We start from the raw sequence: 25,859 nt of genomic DNA, 5'->3' as shown, positions 1-25,859 counted from the left end.
TGTTGATTTGATGTTTAAATGTTAATGTTTAAATAGTGCTGGAATAGTGAAGGCAGTGTTCCTGTTGTCTTTGTGCTGACTTGCAGTAACTCAATGGTTCTAAATCAGTAGTCACTTAGTAAACTGTCGAAAGCACGAACTTGCTTGACCCTGCTGCAGGTGATAAAACTGATTGTATGCAATATTTGCTTTGTGGACTTCACTAGACAGATGTTGCGATCCTATTTTATGATGAAACAAACGTATGTGTTGTTGAATTTATTCCACCAATGTGTGACGTATTTGTGCTGTCACAGCCTTACTGAATATCACGGTGGGGTATGAACGAATGGGTTATAGAGCAAACAATGCAATTATCACAACATAGGTTGTAATATGGCTTTTTACTGGCTTGGCTGCCTCACTGATTTTATACACACACAGCTACTGATAGGCCTACATTCAAGTCACCAAATAATGTCTAAAGTCCAAACCCATAAAAAAAGTCACTTTTAGACTACTATTTGTTCATAATTGCATGTATTTAGATGGCCTCTTGCAGGGGACCCAAACTACACTCAGCTGCCGGACAATTTTTTTCTTGAGCGGATGGTTGGGGGGCCGGAACATAATTACAAATAACATTGTACACTGTAATAGACCACAAGAAGTCCAAACATATATAATATTTGACCAAAACAAACCTTCATTACATTGGAATACGATCTAATATGTCTCTCTATTACACGTGGAAATACTTGAAAATCACTTGGAGCTAATTTCCTGGTGTTCTTACAGTCTTTAATGTCCAACAATGAAAACTCAGCAAAATAAAATCATCCTGTGTGCTGCCAGTTGGGGAACCCTGGGCCCTGTTGTTTTTTTTAGGTTAGCCTATATTGTATTTTTTAGGTTAGCCTATATTGTATTTTTTAGGTTAGCCTATATTGTATTTTTTAGGTTAGCCTATATTGTATTTTTTAGGTTAGCCTATATTGTATTTTTTAGGTTAGCCTATATTGTATTTTTTAGGTTAGCCTATATTGTATTTTTTAGGTTAGCCTATATTGTATTTTTTAGGTTAGCCTATATTGTATTTTTTAGGTTAGCCTATTTTGTATTTTTTAGGTTAGCCTATATTGTATTTTTTAGGTTAGCCTATATTGTATTTTTTAGGTTAGCCTATATTGTATTTTTTAGGTTAGCCTATATTGTTTTTTTTAGGTTAGCCTATATTGTATTTTTTTAGGTTAGCCTATATTGTATTTTTTTTAGGTTAGCCTATATTGTATTTTTTGGTCGTTTACGCACTAATAGTTGGTCATGTAAATAGCCTTAATCGCACCATTAATCGCACCGGAAACAAAATGCGGATGTGTGTGTGTCAGCCAAGTGTTCTCGTGTGCCTAAACGTCATCTGTGACTCTTCCTCCCAGTTATTTTCTATTTCACTCCTAGTCTCACCCCTCTCGCGGTCCGTTCTCCAGACGCAGCAGCTCGGCTAGTATACGCCTATTCCCGGCCAACCCCCCTGTCCCCCAGAGAGAAGAGAGAGAATACATGGGACACAACGAAAGATAAATTATCCTAGTTTGTAGTTTAGATTTATCCAGGACAATCAGAGCGGATATCCATCGACACAGAAAGAAACCCCGCCTTTACTCGTCTCGCGGTCTCTCAACTTCTCCCACCTACTCTTTCTTTTTTATCTCAATCCTTCTTTCTATTAAAATTGTTTTTGACTGGATGGAAAGATGTGGATAAACGGCGGAAGTGGTCAGGTCGGACCCTAATCTAAAACAACGAGACACCCGGGCCGTCACGAACGCAGCAGGCAGAATATATTCAACAGGACGGAGCTATACTTTCTCCGGTTGGATTGATTTTCTGCTCAGCGGTCGAACTTTCTGAAAATTGCATATAGGCTACCGCTGTCTGTTCTGTGTGCTCTAACTCAAAGTCTCATACATCGCCTTGAACCTCAGTGAGAGGGGATTGGGACCAAAGTAAGTACCGTTATCTCAATCACATCAATAAGACTGTTATTGTGGTATAAACTGAATAACGGTTTCGTCTGAATATGCAGTGTTTCTACAATAGTCAGTACTCTGTTGTCAGTTCAAGTGTTGAAGATTTTCAACCTAATCCTACCCGTAACCCTAACTTTAACCACACTGCTAACCTTATGCCTAACCCTAACATTAAATTACTAACAAACGGCTTCTTCTTTTTCATGATTTTCTACAATAGCCAATTTTGACTTTGTTGCTGCGCTAACCTTTCGGTTATCTAGGCATGCAGCCCACAATGAAGCGCGATCACTTGGACACGCGTCATTACGCAAGACACGTACGTTTATCCTATGATTAAGGAACGCCCTTTGGGTCTTTTCGTGTCAAAAAATCTACACTTCAAATAACACTATTTGATGTGTCAAATAAGCTTGTTGGACCTGAATATGACTGCACGTCACATAATCATTTAACGCGTTCATAAAGCTTTTACGTAGGTATTACACATTGATTACACTATCACTCGTATGTCATATGTTACAACGATTCACCGACACGTATGCTATGATGCTGGTAAAGTTGTCTCGCGCACCTACAACGCTGGTCATAAAAAAAGCTAGCTAGCTGATGGATGCAAACAATGTTCTTCCCCAAAAACATAGCAAAACAACATCTGTTTCAGTAGCTATAGTTAGACAATTAACTATATAGCTAGGTGTCATAATTTAAAAGGACCCTAATTTATAACAGCTTTTATTTGATTAATGGTGGACGGACCCATCTATGTGAAACTAGCCACAATAAGAATTAGCCACAATACTGGACTTTGAGGTTAGCCTTCAAAATAAAAGTATGTCATTGACAGTGACGCAAATCGCTGTCAATTATGCCATAGTTAAATACATCATGCTAAACGAGTTTGGAATGTTGTTATATAAAATGTAAAAAAATATTATAATTTGTACATTAAAAAAAGCGTTGAAATTACACTGGATATATTAGACTTTAGCATTGCACTGGGGGCATACTTATTTCACTGTGTTCTCTGGGTGTCACCGAGTAGACTGATACCCCATTTCATAACATGATCTAGTCTAAATATGGCATGATTCCACCAGTAACCTTCTGCATCACTTTCTAAGAGGTACTTTTATTTTGAAGGCAACCCGTAAATTCCACTATTGTGCCTAATCCTTATTGTGGCTAGCTTCACAACACATAATCGTTCCAGTCAAGCATCACGCCTCTGTCAGCAAATCAAATCAAATGTTATTTGTCACATGCGCCGAATACAACAGGTGTAGTAGACCTTACAGTGAAATGCTTACTTTTACAAGCCCTTAACCAACAATGCAGTTTTAAGAAAATACCCCAAAAGGTAAGAGATAAGAATAACAACAAATTAAAGAGCAGCAGTAAATAACAATAGCCGTGCTATATACAGGGGTTACCGGTACAGAGTCAATGTGTCAATGTGCGGGGGGGCACCGGGGTCGAAGTAATTGAGGTAATTATGTACATGTAGGTAAGAGTTATTTAAGTGCCTATGCATAGATAATAACAGAGAGTAGCAGCAGCGTGGGGGGGCAATGCAAATAATCTGGGTAGCCATTTGATTAGCACTGATCTGATAGAAGTGGACAGGACAGCTGGACCTCTGATGAAGCTAGCTGGCTGCTTAAAACGTTAGTTTTGGGCAACAGGGTTAAGTAGCTGGCTAGCTATTTATATCCATGAACTGAAGTTCAATTTCAATAGGCGAACAACAAGTGACTACCTAGCTAATACTTACTCGCAAGGATTCCTAAATCATTGCTAAGAATAATGAAAATGACTGCAGTTTCGACTGATCATTGTTTTCAGGCTGGTTGTATTGGTGCTAGCTAGGTACCAAGTTAAAGCTAGCTAGCTACCCTAGAAGTTGCTGTCGAACAAATAATGCCTTATAATTAAAGCAGTATTGTAAATATATCGTTCGTGGCCGGTGTGCGCTTGTTTGCAGACTTTTTATGTACAGCTTTGACAGTGCTACTGACAGTAGTGGTGGCGCTTGGTTTACACATGCAAATTCAGCACACACAACATTCTATAATAGAATTGTGTTATTTGACGTGTCAAATTAAAAGCTTATTTAATGTGTCAAATAGTATCATTTGATGCGTCAAATAGTGTTATTTGACATGTATCTTTTTTGACACGCAAAGACCCAAACACTGTTCCATATATGATTTGATAATTGTGAACTCGGAAAAATATGAAGTCAAATCATGACGTCGGTGATCTTCAGGTCAAAAAGTCGGAGTTCTACAAAGTGGTCCGAGTTCCTGAGTTGGAAGTTGGGTTATTTTTCAGAGTGGGAACTTTTTTTTTCTTTTTTTTTTCTCGAGTTATCAGTTGTTTTGAACGCTCAGAAGTCTGAGATTTCCGAGTTCATAGATGTTTTGAATAAGGTATATTGTGTTTGGGTCCTTCTGACAAATGGTAAAATAAAAAAAGCTTAAACGTACAATATGCAGAAATCGCTCAGCCATTTCTTGGTTGCTAAAATTCTAATACTTTGCCTAATTTAAGTTTATGTGACAAAACAAGCGTAGATAATCATTTCACAATCCAAACCACTGTGAAGTAAATACATTTTCAATAACCCAAAATATAGATTTTTCAGCTGTTTGAAGCAGGTGTACAAAAGCGAAGGTAAAAGTGGTAAAAACAGGAATGGGAAGCATATGGAGTGGCATGTAGCAATGAATAAGATCATATTTACTCTTCATAACTTATATTTTAAACTATATCTTAAACTTTTGACTGTCAAATGCATCCTTATTAAAAAGAACAGGTAAAAAGTAAGGTGCTCACACAGACAGCATGATGTCACACAGACAGCATGATGTCACACAGACAGCATGATGTCACACAGACAGCATGATGTCACTGATCTTAAACACACTGATGGATCAATAGCTGACTGTTAACACATCAAAGATCTGAGTCCTAACTCTCTACCCTGCATCTATCCATTAGGCTTTACTCCTTCAATAACTTGTAGTTTTTATGTGTACATTTTATTGCATGTCTGTCTGTGTTTGGCCCTCTAATTTCAGTAAAGTGCTCTTTTACAGGGTCACAGCAAGGAGTACAGTCCAACATCCTCTCCCTCTGCCAGTTGGAGAAGGAGACAGACAGAACAGAATATTGCTGTTAAAAATGTTGCAGGCATGACCTGCATTAAAGTGAATTTTCAGTCATAATAATATAACATCAGTGTGTGTGTGTGACTGGTGAGGATACAGAGGGTCACGCTCTGGATCTCTAAACCTTGTAATCCGAGGTCATGAAATCACATTTTTAGTTTGAGATTAACCAAACCAGAATGTGGACTTTAATCTGGTTGTGAATTATATTACTTTATGTTGAAATTACACGGACTCTAAATAATTTAACCTGACATAATTTAGACCCACTGTTGGACAAAGTCTATATAGTTCAAGAGATTTTATCTCAGTAGGCCAAATCCTAATTTGATGTCTGCCTGTCACGCAAACCTCCCATTGACTGGAAGCATGATTTACAACATGGCAGTCTCAGTTATGAACGCTGATCTCAAATTACAATTAAGGTCACTGAAACTAGACAGGTCTCTCTCTCATATATATATATATATATATATATAGCTCCACACTTCTCTACTCTATCCTGGTCATCTCTGTGTGCCAGAGGATGTATGATATGCGTTATGACTCACATTCTCCTGTCAGACAGCCCCACAGAAACAGAGGGAGGGAGAGAGATGGCACTTCCACTCTCCCATCCAGCCAGAGAGACATCCTCCATCTGATTGGCTCAGAAAAATGGCCAGAGTCCGGTCACATGATCCTGTCAGCCAATAGGAAGGGGAGTTGGGCTTCTGTCAGGAAAAGTGCTGTAGCAGGCTGGATCCTCTGGCTGACCTGAAAAAGTTTTTTTCTTTGATCTGTTGCGATGCGCACACACACACACACACACACACACACACTGGCGCTCTTAGACTCAAGAACACTGGTATTGACTGAAATGTCACCACCATGTTTCTAATGTTTATCTAAATGAAATCTGTGATTCCTCCCATGGAGAGAGAGACCTCTAGACCATACGTTAGCATACTGACACCCCCAGGCCTACTCTACTGTTTACTGCAGGTACGGCTGCTTTACGTCCACATGATATTGTGAGTTGGGACCAGTGGTTATCACACAGGGAAGTGAGTCCGGCCTTTATTGCTTCTCTGCTGTGTGTGATGTGTTATGATCTTTGGACTGCTCTGTGGCTCTGTTTTGTAGCAGGGAAGATCCCTGTATCTGTGCTGTTGTGGTTAACTCTGCCTAGAAGACTCACCTATACAAGAATCAACTGCCTAAAACACAGTAGGACAGAGGAATTTCTATATCTACAATGTATGTTGCTTTTAAGAATTGTCTTCTTAGGAGTGTGCAGTAGTTGTAAGCAATGTACTGTGTCCTACCCTCCTCTTTGCTCTGTGTACATCTGCTCGTTAGTGTTGTGATCTTCAACAGCATTTTACAGAGTTCCGTACTACATTTCTAGAATAGCAGGCAATCTGGGTGATGTGCCCTAAAGGCATGGAAAGTAGAAGAGTTCAATACCTCTGCTAGTGTGCTCACAGAAAGTCAACAGGGTTATTCACCTGTCCAGCCCCCCCCCGCCTCCTGTCTGTGTTGTGGAGGTGTTGATTTCCCAGTGAATACATGGACCCTCCCTCCCTTCCTCCCTGCCTCTGAGTTCAGCAGGATGATGTTGTATCAGTAATCCCATGATGCTAGCAGGAATGCTATGCTGCAGAGGAGTGACGGGTGAAACAATAGCACTAATGCTGTCTCAATAGCAGCAGCAACCCCCCAGGACTCAGTGTCATCAACCTTGCAGCGTTTCTACAACAGGGTGCAGGGGTTTGCCAAAACCTGCATCCTATAGCTCACGTTGGAGAAACTACTTTAGACACATGTTGATGTGTCAATCTCACCATTTCTTGTTTTTAACATCACCTGCACTGATCTCAATAGACTGGATAGGTGGAAGCTTTATAGCAGAGGTCCAGCTGTCCTGTCCGCTTCTATCAGATCAGTGCTGACAGAGGAGATGAGATGACGAGAGGAAGGCATTTTAGAGTATTGAGATACACACCTGATGAAGGAAAGGAGATGAGGAGGGGAAGACGATTGAGATGCACTCTGAGTTGTGACAGGAAATGTGTCTGGTGTTGATGAGTAACCTGCTAAGATGTGGAATTAACTGAACAATGACAGTGTCTCAGGGGAGAGTGTGTGTGAGAAGGGAAGGCTTCTGTAGACGTAACTTAGTGTTGTAACTTCATTTACCATCTTGTTAGTGTGCCTGGTGTATGGGGATCCACGCCTACGTAACCTAAGCTATCCAAAGCTAGCCTAGCGTTAGCTAACATTTTTATTGAAGCTCAAAGGGTCAGTTCTGTATTAGCCGGTAGCTCCTATCCGTTTCAATGTTAACCAATGTGAAAAGTCCAGTTTATCTCAGTGTATGCTACCGTTGGGTGTCAGCGGCACTCCCTTCCCTGGCTGTATATCAGTCCTTAATGTGTGTGTAAATCCAGCTGCATAGTTGAAAGAGAGCCAGGCCTGCTCTGGGTCTGGGTAATGTTAGGCAGGGAAGAAAGGAGGGAGGCAGGCAGCGAGGTAGGCATGGAGGGAGGCCTCGCTCTGCCTCTGAGCTTCTGTCAGCTGGGGAGGGAACCTACTCAATGAGGCAAGTCCTGGAGGGATCAGGGAGGGGGAGTGGATAGGGGAGGGGTTTGGGGGCTGAGGAGAATCGGGGGAGTGGGTTGGGTAGGGTGTAGGAGGGTGGCGTCAGAGAGGATTAGTGTAGTGGTTTAGGTGCTGGGTTTAGGGAGCAGGGTTTAGGGTTGAGTGGTGTGTGGGAGGACATTCTGACTCAGCACAGATAGATGATTCACAGCAAAATATTCAGCCATGATTCATACCGTCCCCCACTCAACTCCCGTCCCCATCCTACCACACCCAAATCACAGTCAAAGTAAAGCTTCTCTCTACTTTTCTCTCTCTGAAACCACAAAGCGCCTGTCATAAATCAGGAAGCCAAGTGTTTGTTTCTTGGGCTTCAGGAATGTAACTGAAGAAGTGCCTCAGGCCTTGAAAAAGAAGAAAATAACTGATTGAAAGTAAGGTGATATCATCTTGCAACGTGGTCTCAGAGCATTTTGTATTATTCTGTACGTAAATCCAAACACTCCATTTATACTGAACAAAAATATAAAAACGCAACAAGCAACAATTTCAAAGATTTGATTTCACATGACTGGGAATACAGATATGCATCTGTTGGTCACAGATACCTTAAAACCACCATTTGCCTCATGCAGCGCGACACATCTCCCGATCAGGCTGTTAATTGTGGCCTGTGGCCTAGTCCTCTTCAATGGCTGTGAGAAGTTGCTGGATATTGGCGGGAACTGGAATCCAGAGCATCCCAAACATGCTCAATTGGTGACATGTCTGGTGAGTATGCAGGCCATGGAAAAACTGGGACATTTTCAGCTTCCAGGAATTGTGTATAGATCCTTGCGACATAGAGCATTACCATGCTGAAACATGGCAGCAGATTAAAGGCACGACAATGGGCCTCAGGATCTCATCACGGTATCTCTGTGTATTCAAATTGCCATCGATAAAATGCAATTGTGTTGTTGTCCGTAGCATATGCCTGCCCATGCCATAACCCCACTGCCAGTATGGGTCTCTCTGTTCACAACGTTGACATCAGCAAACCGCTCGCCTACATGATGCCATACACATGGTCTGCGGTTGTGAGCCAAATTCTCTAAAACGACGTTGGAGGCAGCTTATGGTAGAGCAATTAACATTACATTCTCTGACAACAGCTCTGGTGGACATTCCTGCAGTCAGCATGCCAATTGCACGCTCCCTCCAAATTTGAGACATCTGTGGCATTGTGTTGTTTGACAAAACTGCACATTTTAGAGTGGCCTTTTATTGTCCCCAGCACAAGGTGCACTAGTGTAATGATCATGCTTTTTAACCAGCTTCTTGATATTCCACACCTGTCAGGTGGATGGATTATCTTGGCAAAGGAGAAATGCTCATTAACATTAGCTAGGTGGCTAACGCGGTTAAGGTTAGGTTTAGTGGAAGGGTTGGCTGAAAGGGGAAGGGGTAGCTAACATGCTACATAAACTCAGCAAAAAAAGAAACGTCCCTTTTTCAGGACCCTGTCTTTAAAAGATAATTTGTAAAAATCCAAATAACTTCACAGATCTTCATTGTAAAGGGTTTAAACACTGTTTCCCATGCTCATTCAATGAACAATAAGCAACTAATGAAAATGCACCTGTAGAACGGTCGTTAAGACACTAACAGCTTACAGACGGTAGGCAATTAAGGTCACAGTTATGAAAACTTACCACACTAAAGAGGCCTTTCTACTGACTGAAAAACATCAAAAGAATTGCTCATCTGCGTGAACGTGCCTTAGGCATGCTGCAAGGCGGCATGAGGACTGCAGATGTGGCCAGGGCAAATAAATTGCAATGTCTGTACTGTGAGACGCCTAAGACAGCGCTACAGGGAGACAGGACGGACAGCTGATCATCCTCGTAGTGGCAGACCACGTGTAACAACACCTGCACAGGATTGGTACATCCGAACATCACACCTGCGGGACAGGTACAGGATGGCAACAACAACTGCTTGAGTTACACCAGGAGTGCACAATCCCTCCATCAGTGCTCAGATTGTCCTCAATAGGCTGAGAGAGGCTGGACTGAGGGCTTGTAGGCCTGTTGTAAGGAAGATTGTCAACAGACATCTCCGGCAGCAATGTCGCCTATGGGCACAACCCCACTGTCGCTGGACCAGACAGGACTGGCAAAAACACTGAGGCCTGTACTCTGGAGCGGAATCGATTTGGAGGTGGAGGGTCCGTCATGGTCTGGGGTGGTGTGTCACAGCATCATCGGACTGAGCTTGTTGTCATTGCAGGCAATCTCAATGCTGTGCGTTACAGGGAAGACATCCTCCTCCCTCATGTGGTACCCTTCCTGCAGGCTTATCCTGACATGACCCTCCAGCATGACAATATCACCAGCCATACTTCTCATTCTGTGTGTGATTTCCTGAAAGACAGGAAAGTCAGTGGTCTGCCATGGCCAGCGAAGAGCCCGGATCTCAATCCCACTGAGTGAGCATGTCTTGGACCAGTTGGATCGGAGGGTGAGGGCTAGGGCCATTCCCCCCAGAAATCTCCGGTAACTTGCAGGTGCCTTGGTGGAAGAGTGGGGTAACATCTCACAGCAAGAACTGGCAAATCTGGTGCAGTCCATGAGGAGGAGATGCACTGCAGTACTTAATGCAGCTGGTGGCCACACCAGATCCTGACTTTGACTTTTGATTTTGACCCCCCCCTTTGTTCAGGGACACATTATTCCATTTCTGTTACTCGCATGTCTGTGGAACTTATTAAGTTTGTGTCTCAGTTGTTGAATCTTGTTATGTTCATACAAATATTTACACGTGTTAAGATTGCTGAAAATAAATGCAGTGGACAGTGAGAGGATGTTTCTCTTTTTTCTTTTTTTGAGTTTAGTTGCAAAGGAGCTATAAAGTAGTTGCAAAGTTGGCAATTAGCTAAAATGCTAAAGTTGTCTGAGATTGAAACACGTAACCTTTGGGTTTCTAGATGTTCGTGTTGGTAGATGTTTGCGTTATATTCCCACACCTAACAACCACCCTCCTTTCGTTTTTGCTTTAAGTAACCTAATATCTTATGTAAGCATACAAAATATAACATATCATACTCATTTTAGTGTTCTGGATTTATGCTTACTATGTTACGTCTAGGCTATGAGACCAGACTGGGATATCAGTGAACAACAAATGCTGTGGTAACAGCTACGAAGGCGCCAGGGCAATGAGTGGAGCTGTTCAAAAACACTTTTTTTTAATTTTACCAGAACAAATTCTTATTTTCAATGACGGCTTAGGAACAGTGGGGGCCTGTTCAGGGGCAAAACGACAGATTTGTACCTTGTCAGCTCGAGGGTTTGAACTTGCAACCTTCCGGTTACTAGTCCAACGCTCTAACCACTAGGCTACCCTGCCACCCCAATATGAGACCGAGAGCCTAATGCTTCATAGGGAGTTTTTTAAGGAGTTTTAGTTTTGAAAACGATCTCTCCACAAAAGCGACAGTTTTACAGGGATGGTAAAAACATCTTTATTGCCATAGCAACATCCGGGGAACTGGGCAGAAGAGTTCAAATACAGCAGTTTCGCAACATCTTTAATTTAGCCTCTGATTCTCCTTAATTGCCGGCCTCAACAGGTTACGGAAAGAGATGAACTGTAGCCTATTGAAAGCTCTGGGGACAGGTCGTCTGGATACTTTACAGTCAATACATTGGCAGATGCAAACAGATGATCATCTTTAGCGGCCAACAGTTCTTGAGGGCTTGAACAAAAAAGCTGTTTGCTATTTCGTTCATACTGCTGAACCGGCATTTGAGTTGTGGTGTTGCAAACTCAACAGTGCCTTATCTCAGGTATACCTTGGCATACATCATTCAAGACTGTTTCAATTGTGTGCAGCGCAATGGACATATAATGTCACAGGAAAGACTGTCTGGGTTGGCAATACTCAGTATAGAAAACAGTTGGGCCAGTAACCTGGACCTACAGGCCGTGGTGAAAACATATGCACACAAAAGAAACTGTGTTTCGCCTGTGCTGGCTGTATATAGGCATTGCTATGCCATGTCCATGTGGTGGATGAATGAAGAAGTGATTTATGTTCAGTTGTACTTCCCCTCTGTGGGTCACTGGGCCTCTCCTACACCTGTTGTGTCTGCAGGTCTTGGTCCTAAATGTTGTTGATAGTATGTTGACCACTAGTTAGGAGCCTGCAGGTCTCGGTCCTAAATGCTGTGTTGATACTATGTGGACCACTAGTTAGGAGCCTGCAGGTCTCGGTCCTAAATGTTATGTTGATAGTATGTTGACCACTAGTTAGGACAAGTCTGCAGGCCCCGAACCTAAAGATGTTGGATTTAGATTTAAAGATGTAGCATTTAGCAGTTACGTCTTCAAAACGTGAAAAGGGGCTACTTCTAAATATTATTCAGTAAAAACAGCCAAATACACTGCTCAAAAAAATAAAGGGAACACTTAAACAACACAATGTAACTCCAAGTCAATCACACTTCTGTGAAATCAAACTGTCCACTTAGGAAGCAACACTGATTGACAATACATTTCACATGCTGTTGTGCAAATGGAATAGACAACAGGTGGAAATTATAGGCAATTAGGCAAGACACCCCCAATAAAGGAGTGGTTCTGCAGGTGGTGACCACAGACCACTTCTCAGTTCCTATGCTTCCTGGCTGATGTTTTGGTCACTTTTGAATGCTGGCGGTGCTTTCACTCTAGTGGTAGCATGAGACGGAGTCTACAACCCACACAAGTGGCTCAGGTAGTGCAGCTCATCCAGGATGGCACATCAATGCGAGCTGTGGCAAGAAGGTTTGCTGTGTCTGTCAGCGTAGTGTCCAGAGCATGGAGGCGCTACCAGGAGACAGGCCAGTACATCAGGAGACGTGGAGGAGGCCGTAGGAGGGCAACAACCCAGCAGCAGGACCGCTACCTCCGCCTTTGTGCAAGGAGGAGCAGGTGGAGCACTGCCAGAGCCCTGCAAAATGACCTCCAGCAGGCCACAAATGTGCATGTGTCTGCTCAAACGGTCAGAAACCGACTCCATGAGGGTGGTATGAGGGCCCGACGTCCACAGGTGAACACCAAGATTGGCAAATTCGCCACTGGCGCCCTGTACTCTTCACAGATGAAAGCAGGTTCACACTGAGCACATGTGACAGACGTGACAGAGTCTGGAGACGCTGTGGAGAACGTTCTGCTGCCTGCAACATCCTCCAGCATGACCGGTTTGGCGGTGGGTCAGTCATGGTGTGGGGTGGCATTTCTTTGGGGGGGCCGCACAGCCCTCCATGTGCTCGTCAGAGGTAGCCTGACTGCCATTAGGTACCGAGATGAGATCCTCAGACCCCTTGTGAGACCATATGCTGGTGCGGTTGGCCCTGGGTTCCTCCTAATGCAAGACAATGCTAGACCTCATGTGGCTGGAGTGTGTCAGCAGTTCCTGCAAGAGGAAGGCATTGATGCTATGGACTGGCCCACCCATTCCCCAGACCTGAATCCAATTGAGCACATCTGGGACATCATGTCTCGCTCCATCCACCAACGCCACGTTGCACCACAGACTGTCCAGGAGTTGGCGGATGCTTTAGTCCAGGTCTGGGAGGAGATCCCTCAGGAGACCATCCGCCACCTCATCAGGAGCATGCCCAGGTGTTGTAGGGAGGTCATACAGGCACGTGGAGGCCACATACACTACTGAGCCTCATTTTGCCTTGTTTTAAGGACATTACATCAAAGTTGGATCAGCCTGTAGTGTGGTTTTCCACTTTAATTTTGAGTGTGACTCCAAGTTGATACATTTGATTTCCATTGATAATTTTTGTGTGATTTTCTTGTCAGCACATTCAACTATGTAAAGAAAAAAGTATTTAATAAGAATATTTAATTAATTCAGATCTAGGATGTGTTATTTTAGTGTTCCCTTTATTTTTTTGAGCAGTGTATATCATATAAAATCAGACTTTATTAACCAACTTTATTAGCTCAACCCCCTTGTCTTCGTTGAAAGTGAGAAAACGACACAACAAGTGGGGGCAGAGTGAGGTTGCCCGCGACCTTTGGATTCCATCTTTAATTTGAGCCAGTTTGCTACAGCAGGAAAATAATCCTACATCAACATGAATGTGATTATTATGTAGATTATAATTAATTTACATTTTCGTAGGGATTGATACATTTTACGTAAGGGAATATTAAGTCTGAAATTTCTAAATGGAAATTACAAACTTCAGAAGCCTTTTTAAACCTCAAATACCAAACAAGTTTTACATTTCCTGCATTGCAGGACAGTTCTCCTACAACAGGGTGATCAAATGAAGATCCTACATCTGTAATTGAATGGGGAATATTTGCACAATGGCATTACATCTAATTAGTTGGTGCCAATCTTTCCTATTCAAATGGCCTGCAGATTTCTCCCAATGCGTGTTATGTGGAGTTTACACAGCAGATGGTATAGATTATAATATGGATCTGACTTCAGACGATTGTTGAGGTATGAACATTTCCTCTGATTGGGATGGTTCCTGTTGTTTAACTGCGGTGAGAGAAATGGATAACTAAACATTCATTCAGTTAGGGATTTTAACCCTTTCTATTCCTCCTGTGTCTGGCTAGGATGAGATAGAGAAGGATTAGACAGACATTGTGTCATAAAAGAGACCAGGAAGTAGGCTACACATGGGACAACTGGTCACATCCTTTCATTAACTGGCAATTCAAATAACCACAAAGGATGATGTAACCACTCCTTTCTCCCATCCCTCTGAGGCAGCATGCTGCCAGCTGTGTGTGTTTGTGTATGTGTGTGTGTATCTTTGAGTGTGTGTGTGTGTAAATGTCAGTATATTAACCGTCTTCTCTGCTCTCTCCCCAGTATGGTGTCCAGTCTGAGCGAGTGGTTCTGGAATGAGCGGCTGTGGTTCCCTGAGGGGCTGGGTTGGGCTGACCTGGAGGACAAAGATGGCCGTGTCTACGCCAAGGCCAGCGACCTTTGGGTGGTGCTACCCATCGCCCTAGCCTTCCTCGTAATACGACAGATCTTCGAGAGGTACGTCTGTCCATCTGTTCTTCTGTCCGTCTGTCTGTCTGTTTGGCTGACTGTCTGGCTGTCACCCCTCATAAGATTAATCCTCTTCTCTTTCCTCATCTGTCAACATGTTAATACCTCTTCTCTTTCCCCATCTGTCTACATGTTAATACCTCTTCTCTTTCACCATCTGTCTACATGTTAATACCTCTTCTCTTTCACCATCTGTCTACATGTTAATACCTCTTCTCTTTCACCATCTGTCTACATGTAATACCTCTTCTCTTTCACCATCTGTCTACATGTAATACCTCTTCTCTTTCCCCATCTGTCAACATGTTAATACCTCTTCTCTTTCCCCCATCTGTCTACATGTTAATACCTCTTCTCTTTCACCATCTGTCTACATGTTAATACCTCTTCTCTTTCACCATCTGTCTACATGTAATACCTCTTCTCTTTCACCATCTGTCTACATGTTAATACCTCTTCTCTTTCCCCATCTGTCTACATGTTAATACCTCTTCTCTTTCCCCATCTGTCTACATGTTAATACCTCTTCTCTTTCCCCATCTGTCTACATGTTAATACCTCTTCTCTTTCCCCCATCTGTCTACATGTTTATATTCCTACGCCCCCCCCCTCCTCCACATGCTCCACCCTTTTTCTCCCTCCCTCCCTTCCTCTGTCCATCTTGTCCTCTCCACCGCTAATCTTTAATTACATTATTTTACCTTCAATCTGTAATTTAATCTCGGTCTGTTTTCACTGAGTCACTCTGATCATATCTCTGCTTCCTCTTCTCCTCTGTGTCCTTTCCCTCCCTCTCTTCTCTCACCCACCTGTATGTTGTGTGTTAGCTTAGCAATAAGTCAACCTTTCTCTGTCACTCTCTCTCTATCACTTTCTCTCCTTCCCTTCATACCTCTCTCATGCCGTCTCTCTCTCTTCCTCCCATCTCATCCCTCTCTCCCCCCTCTCTGTGTGTGCAGGTTAGTGGCCACCCCACTGGCTGCTGTCATGGGGGTGGAGGAGAAAGTTCGGCTCATAGTCTCACACAACCCCACACTGGAGTCCTTCTACTGTAACACAACCAAGAACCCCTCACAGGTAACACAACTAAAAAAGACTACACCAATGCACGCATGCACAGAGACACATGCACACAGGTACGCATGCACACACACACATGAACACATTAACACTACACAATTGCTACAGTTCTTAATTTGTTCAGTCTTTTGTTGCAAAAAAAATTCTGCACAGCAGGAAATGTAAACGTGTGTATTTGAGTTTTAAAAAGGTTTCTAAAGTTTGTCATTTCAGACTTGATTTGCCCTAACGAAAAATGTATCAATCCCTAATTATAATCCATATAATAATTCACATATCCCGTTGCTGCAGAATTATTTTCCTGCTGTAGCAAACTGACTCAAATTAAGATCCTACATCTGTATACAGCACCACACAACCTGACTCAAATTAAGATCCTACATCTGTATACAGCACCACACAAATCATTATGCTAAACTGTATCCCTTTCTACCCTTCTCTCCCTCCTCCCTTTCTCTCTCCCCCTATCCCCCGCTCTCTCTCCCTCCTCCCTTTCTCTCTCCCCCTATCCCCCGCTCTCCCTCCCTCCTCCCTTTCTCTCTCCCCTATCCCCCGCTCTCTCTTCCGCCTCCCTTTCTCTCTCCCCCTATCCCCCGCTCTCTCTCCCTCCTCCCTTTCTCTCTCCCCTATCCCCCGCTCTCTCTTCCCCTCCCTTTCTCTCTCCCCCTATCCCCCGCTCTCTCTCCCTCCTCCCTTTCTCTCTCCCCCATCCCCGCTCTCTCTTCCACCTCCCTTTCTCTCTCCCCCTATCCCCGCTCTCTCTCCCTCCTCCCTTTCTCTCTCCCCTATCCCCCGCTCTCTCTTCCGCCTCCCTTTCTCTCTCCCCTATCCCCGCTCTCTCTTCCGCCTCCCTTTCTCTCTCCCCTTATCCCCTCTCTCTTCCGCCTCCCTTTCTCTCTCCCCCTATCCCCGCTCTCCCTCCCTCCTCCCTTTCTCCCTCCCTCCTCCCTTTCTCTCTGCCGCTCTCCCTACCCCCTCCCTTTCTCTCTCCTGCTCTCCCTCCCTCCTCCCTTTCTCTCTCCCCTATCCCCGCTCTCTCTCCCTCCTCCCTTTCTCTCTCCCCTATCCCCCGCTCTCTCTCCCTCCTCCCTTTCTCTCTCCCCCTATCCCCCGCTCTCCCTCCCTCCTCCCTTTCTCTCTCCCGCTCTCCCTCCCTCCTCCCTTTCTCTCTGCCGCTCTCCCTCCCTCCTCCCTTTCTCTCTGCCGCTCTCCCTCCCTCCTCCCTTTCTCTCTGCCGCTCTCTCCCCCTCCTCCTTTTCTCTCTCCGCTCTCCCTCCCTCCTCCCTTTCTCTCCCCCTATCCCCGCTCTCTCTCCCTCCTCCTTTCTCTCTCCCCCTATCCCCCCGCTCTCTCTCCTTCCTCCCTTTCTCTCTCCCCCTATCCCCCGCTCTCTCTCCTTCCTCCCTTTCTCTCTTCCCCTATCCCCCGCTCCTCTCCTTCCTCCCTTTCTCTCTCCCCTATCCCCCGCTCTCCCTCCTTCCTCCCTTTCTCTCTTCCCCTATCCCCCGCTCTCCTCCCTCCTCCTCCCTTTCTCTCTCCCCCTATCCCCCGCTCTCTCTCCTTCCTCCCTTTCTCTCTCCCCCTATCCCCCGCTCTCTCTCCTTCCTCCTCCCTTTCTCTCTCCCCCTATCCCCCGCTCTCTCTCCTTCCTCCCTTTCTCTCTCCCCTATCCCCGCTCTCCCTCCCTCCTCCCTTTCTCTCTCCCCTATCCCCGCTCTCCCTCCCTCCTGCCTTTCTCTCTCCCCTATCCCCCGCTCCCTCCCTCCTGCCTTTCTCTCTCCCCCCTATCCCCGCTCTCCCTCCCTCCTGCCTTTCTCTCTCCCCCTATCCCCCGCTCTCCCTCCCTCCTGCCTTTCTCTCTCCCCTATCCCCGCTCTCTCTCCCCCTATCCCCCCGCTCTCCCTCCCTCCTCCCTTTCTCTCTCCCCCTATCCCCGCTCTCCCTCACTCCTCCCTTTCTCTCTCCACCTATCCCCCCGCTCTCTCTTCCTCCTCCCTTTCTCTCTCCCCTATCCCCCGCTCTCCCTCCCTCCTCCCTTTCTCTCTCCCCCTATCCCCCGCTCTCCCTCCCTCCTCCCTTTCTCTCTCCCCCTATCCCCTGCTCTCCCTTTCTCTCTCCCCTATCCCCCGCTCTCCCTCCCTCCTGCCTTTCTCTCTCCACCTATCCCCGCTCTCTCTTCCTCCTGCCTTTTCTCTCCCCCTATCCCCCGCTCTCTCTTCCTCCTTTCTCTCTCCCCCTATCCCCGCTCTCCCTCCCTCCTGCCTTTCTCTCTCCCCCTATCCCCCACTCTCCCTCCCTCCTGCCTTTCTCGCTCCCTCTATTCCCCCGCTCTCCCTCCCTCCTACAGAGTTCTATAGACAGTCTGTGTAAGCAGACAGGTTGTTCAGAGAGACAGGTGCAGAGATGGTTCAGGAGACGCAGGAACCAGGACCGACCCAGTCTACTGAAGAAGTTCAAAGAGGCCAGGTACACATGCATACACACTCCCACACATGTACACACACACACATGCATGAACACAGGCACAAAACAAGACAACAACACAGCTGCTTCACAAAAAGCTGCTTAATGCCAATCTGTCACCAACACACCCCTATGCACAGACACACACACACACACACACACGTGCTGTGAGCACATGTCTGAGTGTTAAAGCATGAGTCTATTTACAGTATATCTGACACTCATTATATTGCCAGCCGGGTTTTATCAAGGCTCCTCCTACCCCCCGGGCCCCACACACACACATACGCCGCCCGCCCCTCACATCCCTCACCAGTCCCAGGAGACAGTTTGGCCCTATCAGCAGAATCAATTTATATCCCAACAGTGTGTGTCATTGTTATTGGACTGAGACAGTGGCTGTGTTACACTAATACTGACATTAATATCACAATCGCTAGTGTAGATAACAACCTGTAGTTAATATCACAATCGCTAGTGTAGAGACAACCTGTAGTTAATATCACAATCACTAGTGTAGATAACAACCTGTAGTTAATATCACAATCACTAGTGTAGAGACAACCTGTAGTTAATATCACAATCACTAGTGTAGATAGCAACCTGTAGTTAATATCACAATCACTAGTACTGTACTAGTACAGTACTGGAGGTCTCTATCTGTAGTCAGCAGGTTGTTGTACATTACTGGAGGTCTCTAGCTGTAGTCAGCAGGTTGTTGTGTCGTACAGTACTGGAGGTCTCTATCTGTAGTCAGCAGGTTGATGTTGTACAGTACTGGAGGTCTCTATCTGTAGTCAGCAGGTTGTTGTGTCGTACAGTACTGGAGGTCTCTATCTGTAGTCAGCAGGTTGTTGTGTGGTACAGTACTGGAGGTCTGTGTGTGTGTTGTCCAACGATTTTGTGTGTTCTCTTGCAGTTGGAGATTCACCTTTTACCTTCTTGCTTTCATTGCTGGCCTGGCTGCCCTCATTGACGTGAGTACTGCTGTTTCACCTTTGACCTTTAAAACTCTTGCCTGTCTCCAAGCTAATCTCCCTGCACCCTCATTGGTCACTCATGTCATCTGACCTCTGTCGTAACTCATAGTTTAAACTTTAGATCCTAGTTAAACCATTGATGGGAGAAACAGAGCCTGTTCACTGACAGCATTAATGTGTTACAGGATACTAAGATAGAATAGAAGCCTTGTCAACAAAGGTGCTGGTTATATCAGGGACAACGGAGTATCCAAAACAAATGTTATACAATTTGATGTTTTTCTAACATGATTAATAAAGAAGTTACGAATGACACTGGAAGAGAATTATAAAGACAAATGAATATATAAAAAATAAAATAAAAGAGGGTGTGAAAATGATTTATCACTTCTTCTGTTTCAATGCTGTATTTCTCTGTGACTGAAGTGTCTGATTTATGTATGACTCTCTCCCTCTCTCAGAAACCCTGGCTGTATGACTTTAAGGAGATGTGGCAGGGCTTCCCTATTCTGGTATGTCCCTCTGGTTATTGATGAGTGGTAACTAATACATTGTAACATAGGAAAGTCATTGGAAGGCATATATCATAATCAATCATATCATGTTATGTCCAGTGTTTGACTGTGTTCAGAAAGTATATTATGGAAGTATCAATGTATGTTATTGATATTATCTTGCTCTTTCTCTCCTCTCTCTCTCCCCATCCCATCTCTCTCTCTCTCCCCATCCCATCTCTCTCCCCATCCATCATCTCTCTCTCTCCCCATCCCATCTCTCTCTCTCTCTCTCCCATCCCATCTCTCTCTCTCTCCCCATCCCATCTCTCTCTCTCTCTCCCCATCCCATCTCTCTCTCTCTCCCCATCCCATCTCTCTCTCTCCCCATCCCATCTCTCTCTCTCTCCCCATCCCATCTCTCTCTCTCCCCATCCCATCTCTCTCTCTCTCATCCCATCCCATCTCTCTCTCCCCATCCCCCTCTCCCCATCCTCTCTCTCTCCCCATCCCATCTCTCTCTCTCTCCCCATCCCATCTCTCTCCCCATCCCATCTCTCTCTCTCTCCCCATCCCATCTCTCTCCCCATCCCATCTCTCTCCCCATCCCATCTCTCTCCCCATCCCATCTCTCTCCCCATCCCATCTCTCTCCCCATCCCATCTCTCTCCCCATCCCATCTCTCTCCCCATCCCATCTCTATCCCCATCCCATCTCTCTCCCCATCCCATCTCTCTCCCCATCCCATCTCTCTCCCTATCCCATCTCTCTCCCCATCCCATCTCTCTCCCCATCCCATCTCTCTCCCCATCCCATCTCTCTCCCTATCCCATCTCTCTCCCTATCCCATCTCTCTCCCCATCCCATCTCTCTCCCCATCCCATCTCTCTCCCATCCCATCCCATCTCTCTCCCCATCCCATCTCTCTCCCATCCCATCTCTCTCCCCATCCCATCTCTCTCCCCATCCCATCTCTCTCCCCATCCCATCTCTCTCCCCATCCCATCCCATCTCTCTCCCCATCCCATCTCTCTCCCCATCCCATCTCTCTCCCCATCCCATCTCTCTCCCCATCCCATCTCTCTCCCCATCCCATCTCTCTCCCCATCCCATCTCTCTCCCCATCCCATCTCTCTCCCCATCCCATCTCTCTCCCCATCCCATCTCTCTCCCCATCCCATCTCTCTCCCCATCCCATCTCTCTCCCCATCCCATCTCTCTCCCCATCCCATCTCTCTCCCCATCCCATCTCTCCCCATCCCATCTCTCTCCCCATCCCATCTCTCTCCCCATCCCATCTCTCTCCCCATCCCATCTCTCTCCCCATCCCATCTCTCTCCCCATCCCATCTCTCTCCCCATCCCATCTCTCTCCCCATCCCATCTCTCTCCCTATCCCATCTCTCTCCCCATCCCATCTCTCTCCCCATCCCATCTCTCTCCCCATCCCATCTCTCTCCCCATCCCATCTCTCTCCCCATCCCATCTCTCTCTCCCCATCCCATCTCTCTCCCCATCCCATCTCTCTCCCCATCCCATCTCTCTCCCCATCCCATCTCTCTCCCCATCCCATCTCTCTCCCCATCCCATCTCTCTCCCCATCCCATCTCTCTCCCCATCCCATCTCTCTCCCCATCCCATCTCTCTCCCCATCCCATCTCTCTCCCCATCCCATCTCTCTCCCCATCCCATCTCTCTCCCCATCCCATCTCTCTCCCCATCCCATCTCTCTCCCCATCCCATCTCTCTCCCCATCCCATCTCTCTCCCCATCCCATCTCTCTCCCCATCCCATCTCTCTCCCCATCCCATCTCTCTCCCCATCCCATCTCTCTCCCCATCCCATCTCTCTCCCCATCCCATCTCTCTCCCCATCCCATCTCTCTCCCCATCCCATCTCTCTCCCCATCCCATCTCTCTCCCCATCCCATCTCTCTCCCCATCCCATCTCTCTCCCCATCCCATCTCTCTCCCCATCCCATCTCTCTCCCCATCCCATCTCTCTCCCCATCCCATCTCTCTCCCCATCCCATCTCTCTCCCCATCCCATCTCTCTCCCCATCCCATCTCTCTCCCCATCCCATCTCTCTCCCCATCCCATCTCTCTCCCCATCCCATCTCTCTCCCCATCCCATCTCTCTCCCCATCCCATCTCTCTCCCCATCCCATCTCTCTCCCCATCCCATCTCTCTCCCCATCCCATCTCTCTCCCCATCCCATCTCTCTCCCCATCCCATCTCTCTCCCCATCCCATCTCTCTCCCCATCCCATCTCTCTCCCCATCCCATATCTCTCTCCCCATCCCATATCTCTCCCCATCCCATATCTCTCTCCCCATCCCATATCTCTCTCCCCATCCCATATCTCTCTCCCCATCCCATCTCTCTCCCCATCCCATCTCTCTCCCCATCCCATCTCTCTCCCCATCCCATCTCTCTCCCCATCCCATCTCTCTCCCCATCCATCCCATCTCTCTCCCCATCCCTCCCATCTCTCTCCCCATCCCTCCCATCTCTCTCCCCATCCCATCTCTCTCCCTATCCCTCCATCTCTCATCAATTTCCCTCTATCCCTCCATCTCTCATCAATTTCTCTCCATCAATCCATCCCTCATCTGTTCCTCTCCATCCCTCATCTCTCCCCCAGACTCTCCTGCCGTCTCAGTATTGGTACTATATGATAGAGCTGGGTTTCTACGTCTCTCTAATCTTCAGTGTGGCATCAGACGTCAAACGGAAAGTAAGTGTGCACCGTGCCTGCTCTATGAAGCACACTATGCTTGTAACAATCAAGAATACAGTATACAAATCAACCACTAAAAATGGTGGCACAGAATCCCTTTACTTACAGTCCTATTCACTTTAAGAGTCAATCAATTACAGCACGCAGATCACCCGAAGATTCTTCCATACATGGGGGAGTGCAGTTGACAAGATCAGGGATAGTGGTTAACCAAGGCTGCACACTCTGTTAGCTACAAGTGATTCATTGAAAACAGTAAGCAAGTCTTTCCGATCCCTCTCCTGCTGTCGCCATGGTGTTGCCCCTGTACTGACGACCAGGGGTTACTGTCATGGCACTGATGTAAGTGTCAGTGTGTATAGGGACAGGGGCCAGGGGGCAACTGCAGGAGGTGGACGTTGGACTGATATGACGTGTTTGTGTGTGTGGAGCCGGAGGTTAAAGGGGAGTTTGTCAGTGGACTCTACTCCACTAGGGTCAGGTCAGTACAGACCGTGTGTACCTGCTAAATAAAGTCACCTGATGGCCCTCTGGCATGATTTACTATAGTGTGTGTGTTTGCGCATGTGCAGGTGTGTGTGTGTGAAGGATCAGAATGTTATCATGTTATCAAGGTAACAAAACACAAACTCTAACCTTCTCTCTCCCTCCCTGCATTTCTCTCTCCCTCCTTCTCTTCCTCCCTTCCTCTCTGTAGGACTTTAAGGAGCAGATGGTTCACCATATGGCCACCATCTTCCTCATCAGTTTCTCCTGGTGTGTCAACTACATCAGAGCGGGCACACTCATCATGCTGCTGCACGACTCCTCCGACTATTTACTGGAGGTACAACCAATTACAGGAGAGCTGGGTCACCAACATAACATGATAATAATATCACTGCCATGATACGATAATAAACACAATAATACAGTTAGCACATGTAGTTTGTAGGTGGGGCCCACAGGGGAATCACCCACAAGGAAATCCCATTTTATTTAATAAACCAGGAAGTGGATAAAGTACTACTGATATTGGAGAAGCGGAGATATGGAGAGATTTAGTACTGTCACCTGGTGGAAGAAATATGACATTACAATTATTTTCTAACAACAACAACCTTTCTCTCTCTCCCTCTCTCTCTGATAGTCCGCTAAGATATTCATCTATGCTGGATGGAGAAACACCAGTAACTACGTCTTCTTCCTCTTCGCTGCCGTCTTCATCTTCACTAGACTCTATATCTTCCCCTTCTAGTGAGATGACACCTGAACACTCCCACCACACACCAATGATCTGTCTCTCACAGCCATTCTGATTGTTTTACTTATGTAACCTTTAACTAGGCAAGTCAGTGAACAACACATTCTGATTAGCATCATACATGTCTGTTAATGGTCTGTTGGTTGTTACTGATGTTATTGCTCTTCTTGCCCCCCCCTCCTCTCTCTCAGCATCATTTATTCTACGTACATTTATCCAATGACTATGTACTCTCCGTTCTTTGGATACTACTTCCTGAATTTCCTTATGATGGTGCTGCAGTGTCTCCATATCTTCTGGGCCATCCTCATTCTGCGTATGGCCGTCCGCTTCCTGAGCAGCGATGTATGTACACAACACTACACACACACACCCTGACAACACTACACACACACACCCTGACAACACTACACATACACACCCTGACAACACTACACACATACACACCCTGACAACACTACACACACACACCCTGACAACACTACACACACACACCCTGACAACACTACACACACACACCCTGACAACACACACACACCCTGACAACACTACACACACACACCCTGACAACACTACACACACACACCCTGACAACACTGCACACACACACCCTGACAACACTACACACACACACACCCTGACAACACTACACACACACACCCTGACAACACTACACACACACCCTGACAACACTACACACACACACCCTGACAACACTACACACCCTGACAACACACACACACCCTGACAACACACTGCACACACACTGACACACACCCTGACAACACTATACACACCCTGACAACACTGCACACACACACCCTGACAACACTGCACACACACACCCTGACAACACTGCACACACACACCCTGACAACACTGCACACACACACCCTGACAACACTGCACACACACACCCTGACAACACTGCACACACACACCCTGACAACACTACACACACACACCCACAACACTGACAACACACACACCCTGACAACACTGCACACACACACACACACATACACACACACCCTGACAACACTGCACACACACACCCTGACAACAACACACACACACCCTGACAACACTGTACACACACCCTGACAACACTACACACACACACCCTGACAACACTGCACACACACACACACCCTGACAACACTGCACACACACATTCTGACAACACTGAACACACATCCTGACAACACTACATATACAACCATTACAGCACTGAACATGCATCCTGGAGGAGAGAGACTGGGAGAGGAGGGGTGGGAGGGTGGAGGAGAGAGACTGGGAGAGGAGGGGTGGGAGGGTGGAACACTGGGAGAGGAGGGGTGGGAGGGTGGAGGAGAGAGACTGGGAGAGGAGGGGTGAGTAGGTGGAGGAGAGAGACTGGGAGAGGAGGGGTGAGTAGGTGGAGGAGAGAGACTGGGAGAGGAGGGGTGGGAGGGTGGAGGACAGAGACTGGGAGAGGAGGGGTGGGAGGGTGGAGGAGAGAGACTGGGAGAGGAGGGGTGGGAGGGTGGAGGAGAGAGACTGGGAGAGGAGGGGTGGGAGGGTGGAGGAGAGAGACTGGGAGAGGAGGGGTGGGAGGGTGGAGGAGAGAGACTGGGAGAGGAGGGGTGGGAGGGTGGAGGAGAGAGACTGGGAGAGGAGGGGTGGGTAGGTGGAGGAGAGAGACTGGGAGAGGAGGGGTGGGTGGAGGAGAGAGAAAGTTTATTCAGAAATCACACGTTGATATGTGTTGGAAAGCCCAGCTGATAAAGAGTAGCAGTCTGGTTTGGGTTCAGTTTGCCGAAAGGAAAAGTAATGTCTCTGGACGGATGACCTGTTTCTAAACACACCTCTCTTTCTTTCCCTCCTTTCGCTTCAGGAAAAGGTGGAGGACGAGAGGAGCGATAAAGAAGAGACAGACGAGTCAGGGGAGGAAGAGGAGTGGGAAGAGAAGAAAGGTGCGGTGCAGAATGGTCATGCCGCTCACAACAACCACCGCAAGACGGAGTAATGAAAACGTGTGCCAGGAAGTAAGAG

The 25,859-nt window shown here is 46.4% G+C and overlaps 1 protein-coding gene across 2 annotated transcripts; it reads left to right on the top strand.

The window, feature by feature from the left end:
• The first annotated feature begins 1,409 nt into the window (after nt 1-1,409).
• Nucleotides 1,410-25,859, top strand: LOC112236968 (ceramide synthase 2). Of its 2 annotated transcripts, none has more exons than XM_042307845.1 (11): nt 1,410-1,985; nt 14,640-14,813; nt 15,785-15,902; nt 18,253-18,371; nt 19,288-19,345; nt 19,810-19,860; nt 22,487-22,579; nt 23,280-23,408; nt 23,712-23,818; nt 24,017-24,170; nt 25,702-25,859. In XM_042307845.1, exons 2-11 carry the CDS (start codon nt 14,641-14,643, stop codon nt 25,831-25,833), a joined length of 1,134 nt encoding a protein of 377 aa, XP_042163779.1. In that variant the 5' UTR covers nt 1,410-1,985; nt 14,640; the 3' UTR covers nt 25,834-25,859. The 2 variants fall into 2 exon arrangements, with proteins under 2 accessions (XP_042163779.1, XP_042163782.1); XM_042307848.1 differs by lacking the exon at nt 1,410-1,985 and adding an exon at nt 6,343-6,421.

This window comes from Oncorhynchus tshawytscha, linkage group LG03, assembly GCF_018296145.1.
Source record: "Oncorhynchus tshawytscha isolate Ot180627B linkage group LG03, Otsh_v2.0, whole genome shotgun sequence".
Lineage (NCBI taxonomy): Eukaryota > Metazoa > Chordata > Actinopteri > Salmoniformes > Salmonidae > Oncorhynchus > Oncorhynchus tshawytscha.
The sequence above is the reverse complement of the archived record's forward strand: the minus strand, read 5'-3'. Positions and strand labels throughout refer to the sequence as shown.

Excerpts from the sequence above, each read along its gene's own strand:
- LOC112236968 (XM_042307845.1), top strand. The coding sequence starts at position 14,641 with ATGGTGTCCAGTCTGAGCGAGTGGTTCTGGAATGAGCGGCTGTGGTTC. Across the intron at positions 15,903-18,252 it reads CAACCAAGAACCCCTCACAG|AGTTCTATAGACAGTCTGTG; the intron begins GTAACACAACTA and ends TCCCTCCTACAG. Across the intron at positions 23,409-23,711 it reads CCTCCGACTATTTACTGGAG|TCCGCTAAGATATTCATCTA; the intron begins GTACAACCAATT and ends TCTCTCTGATAG.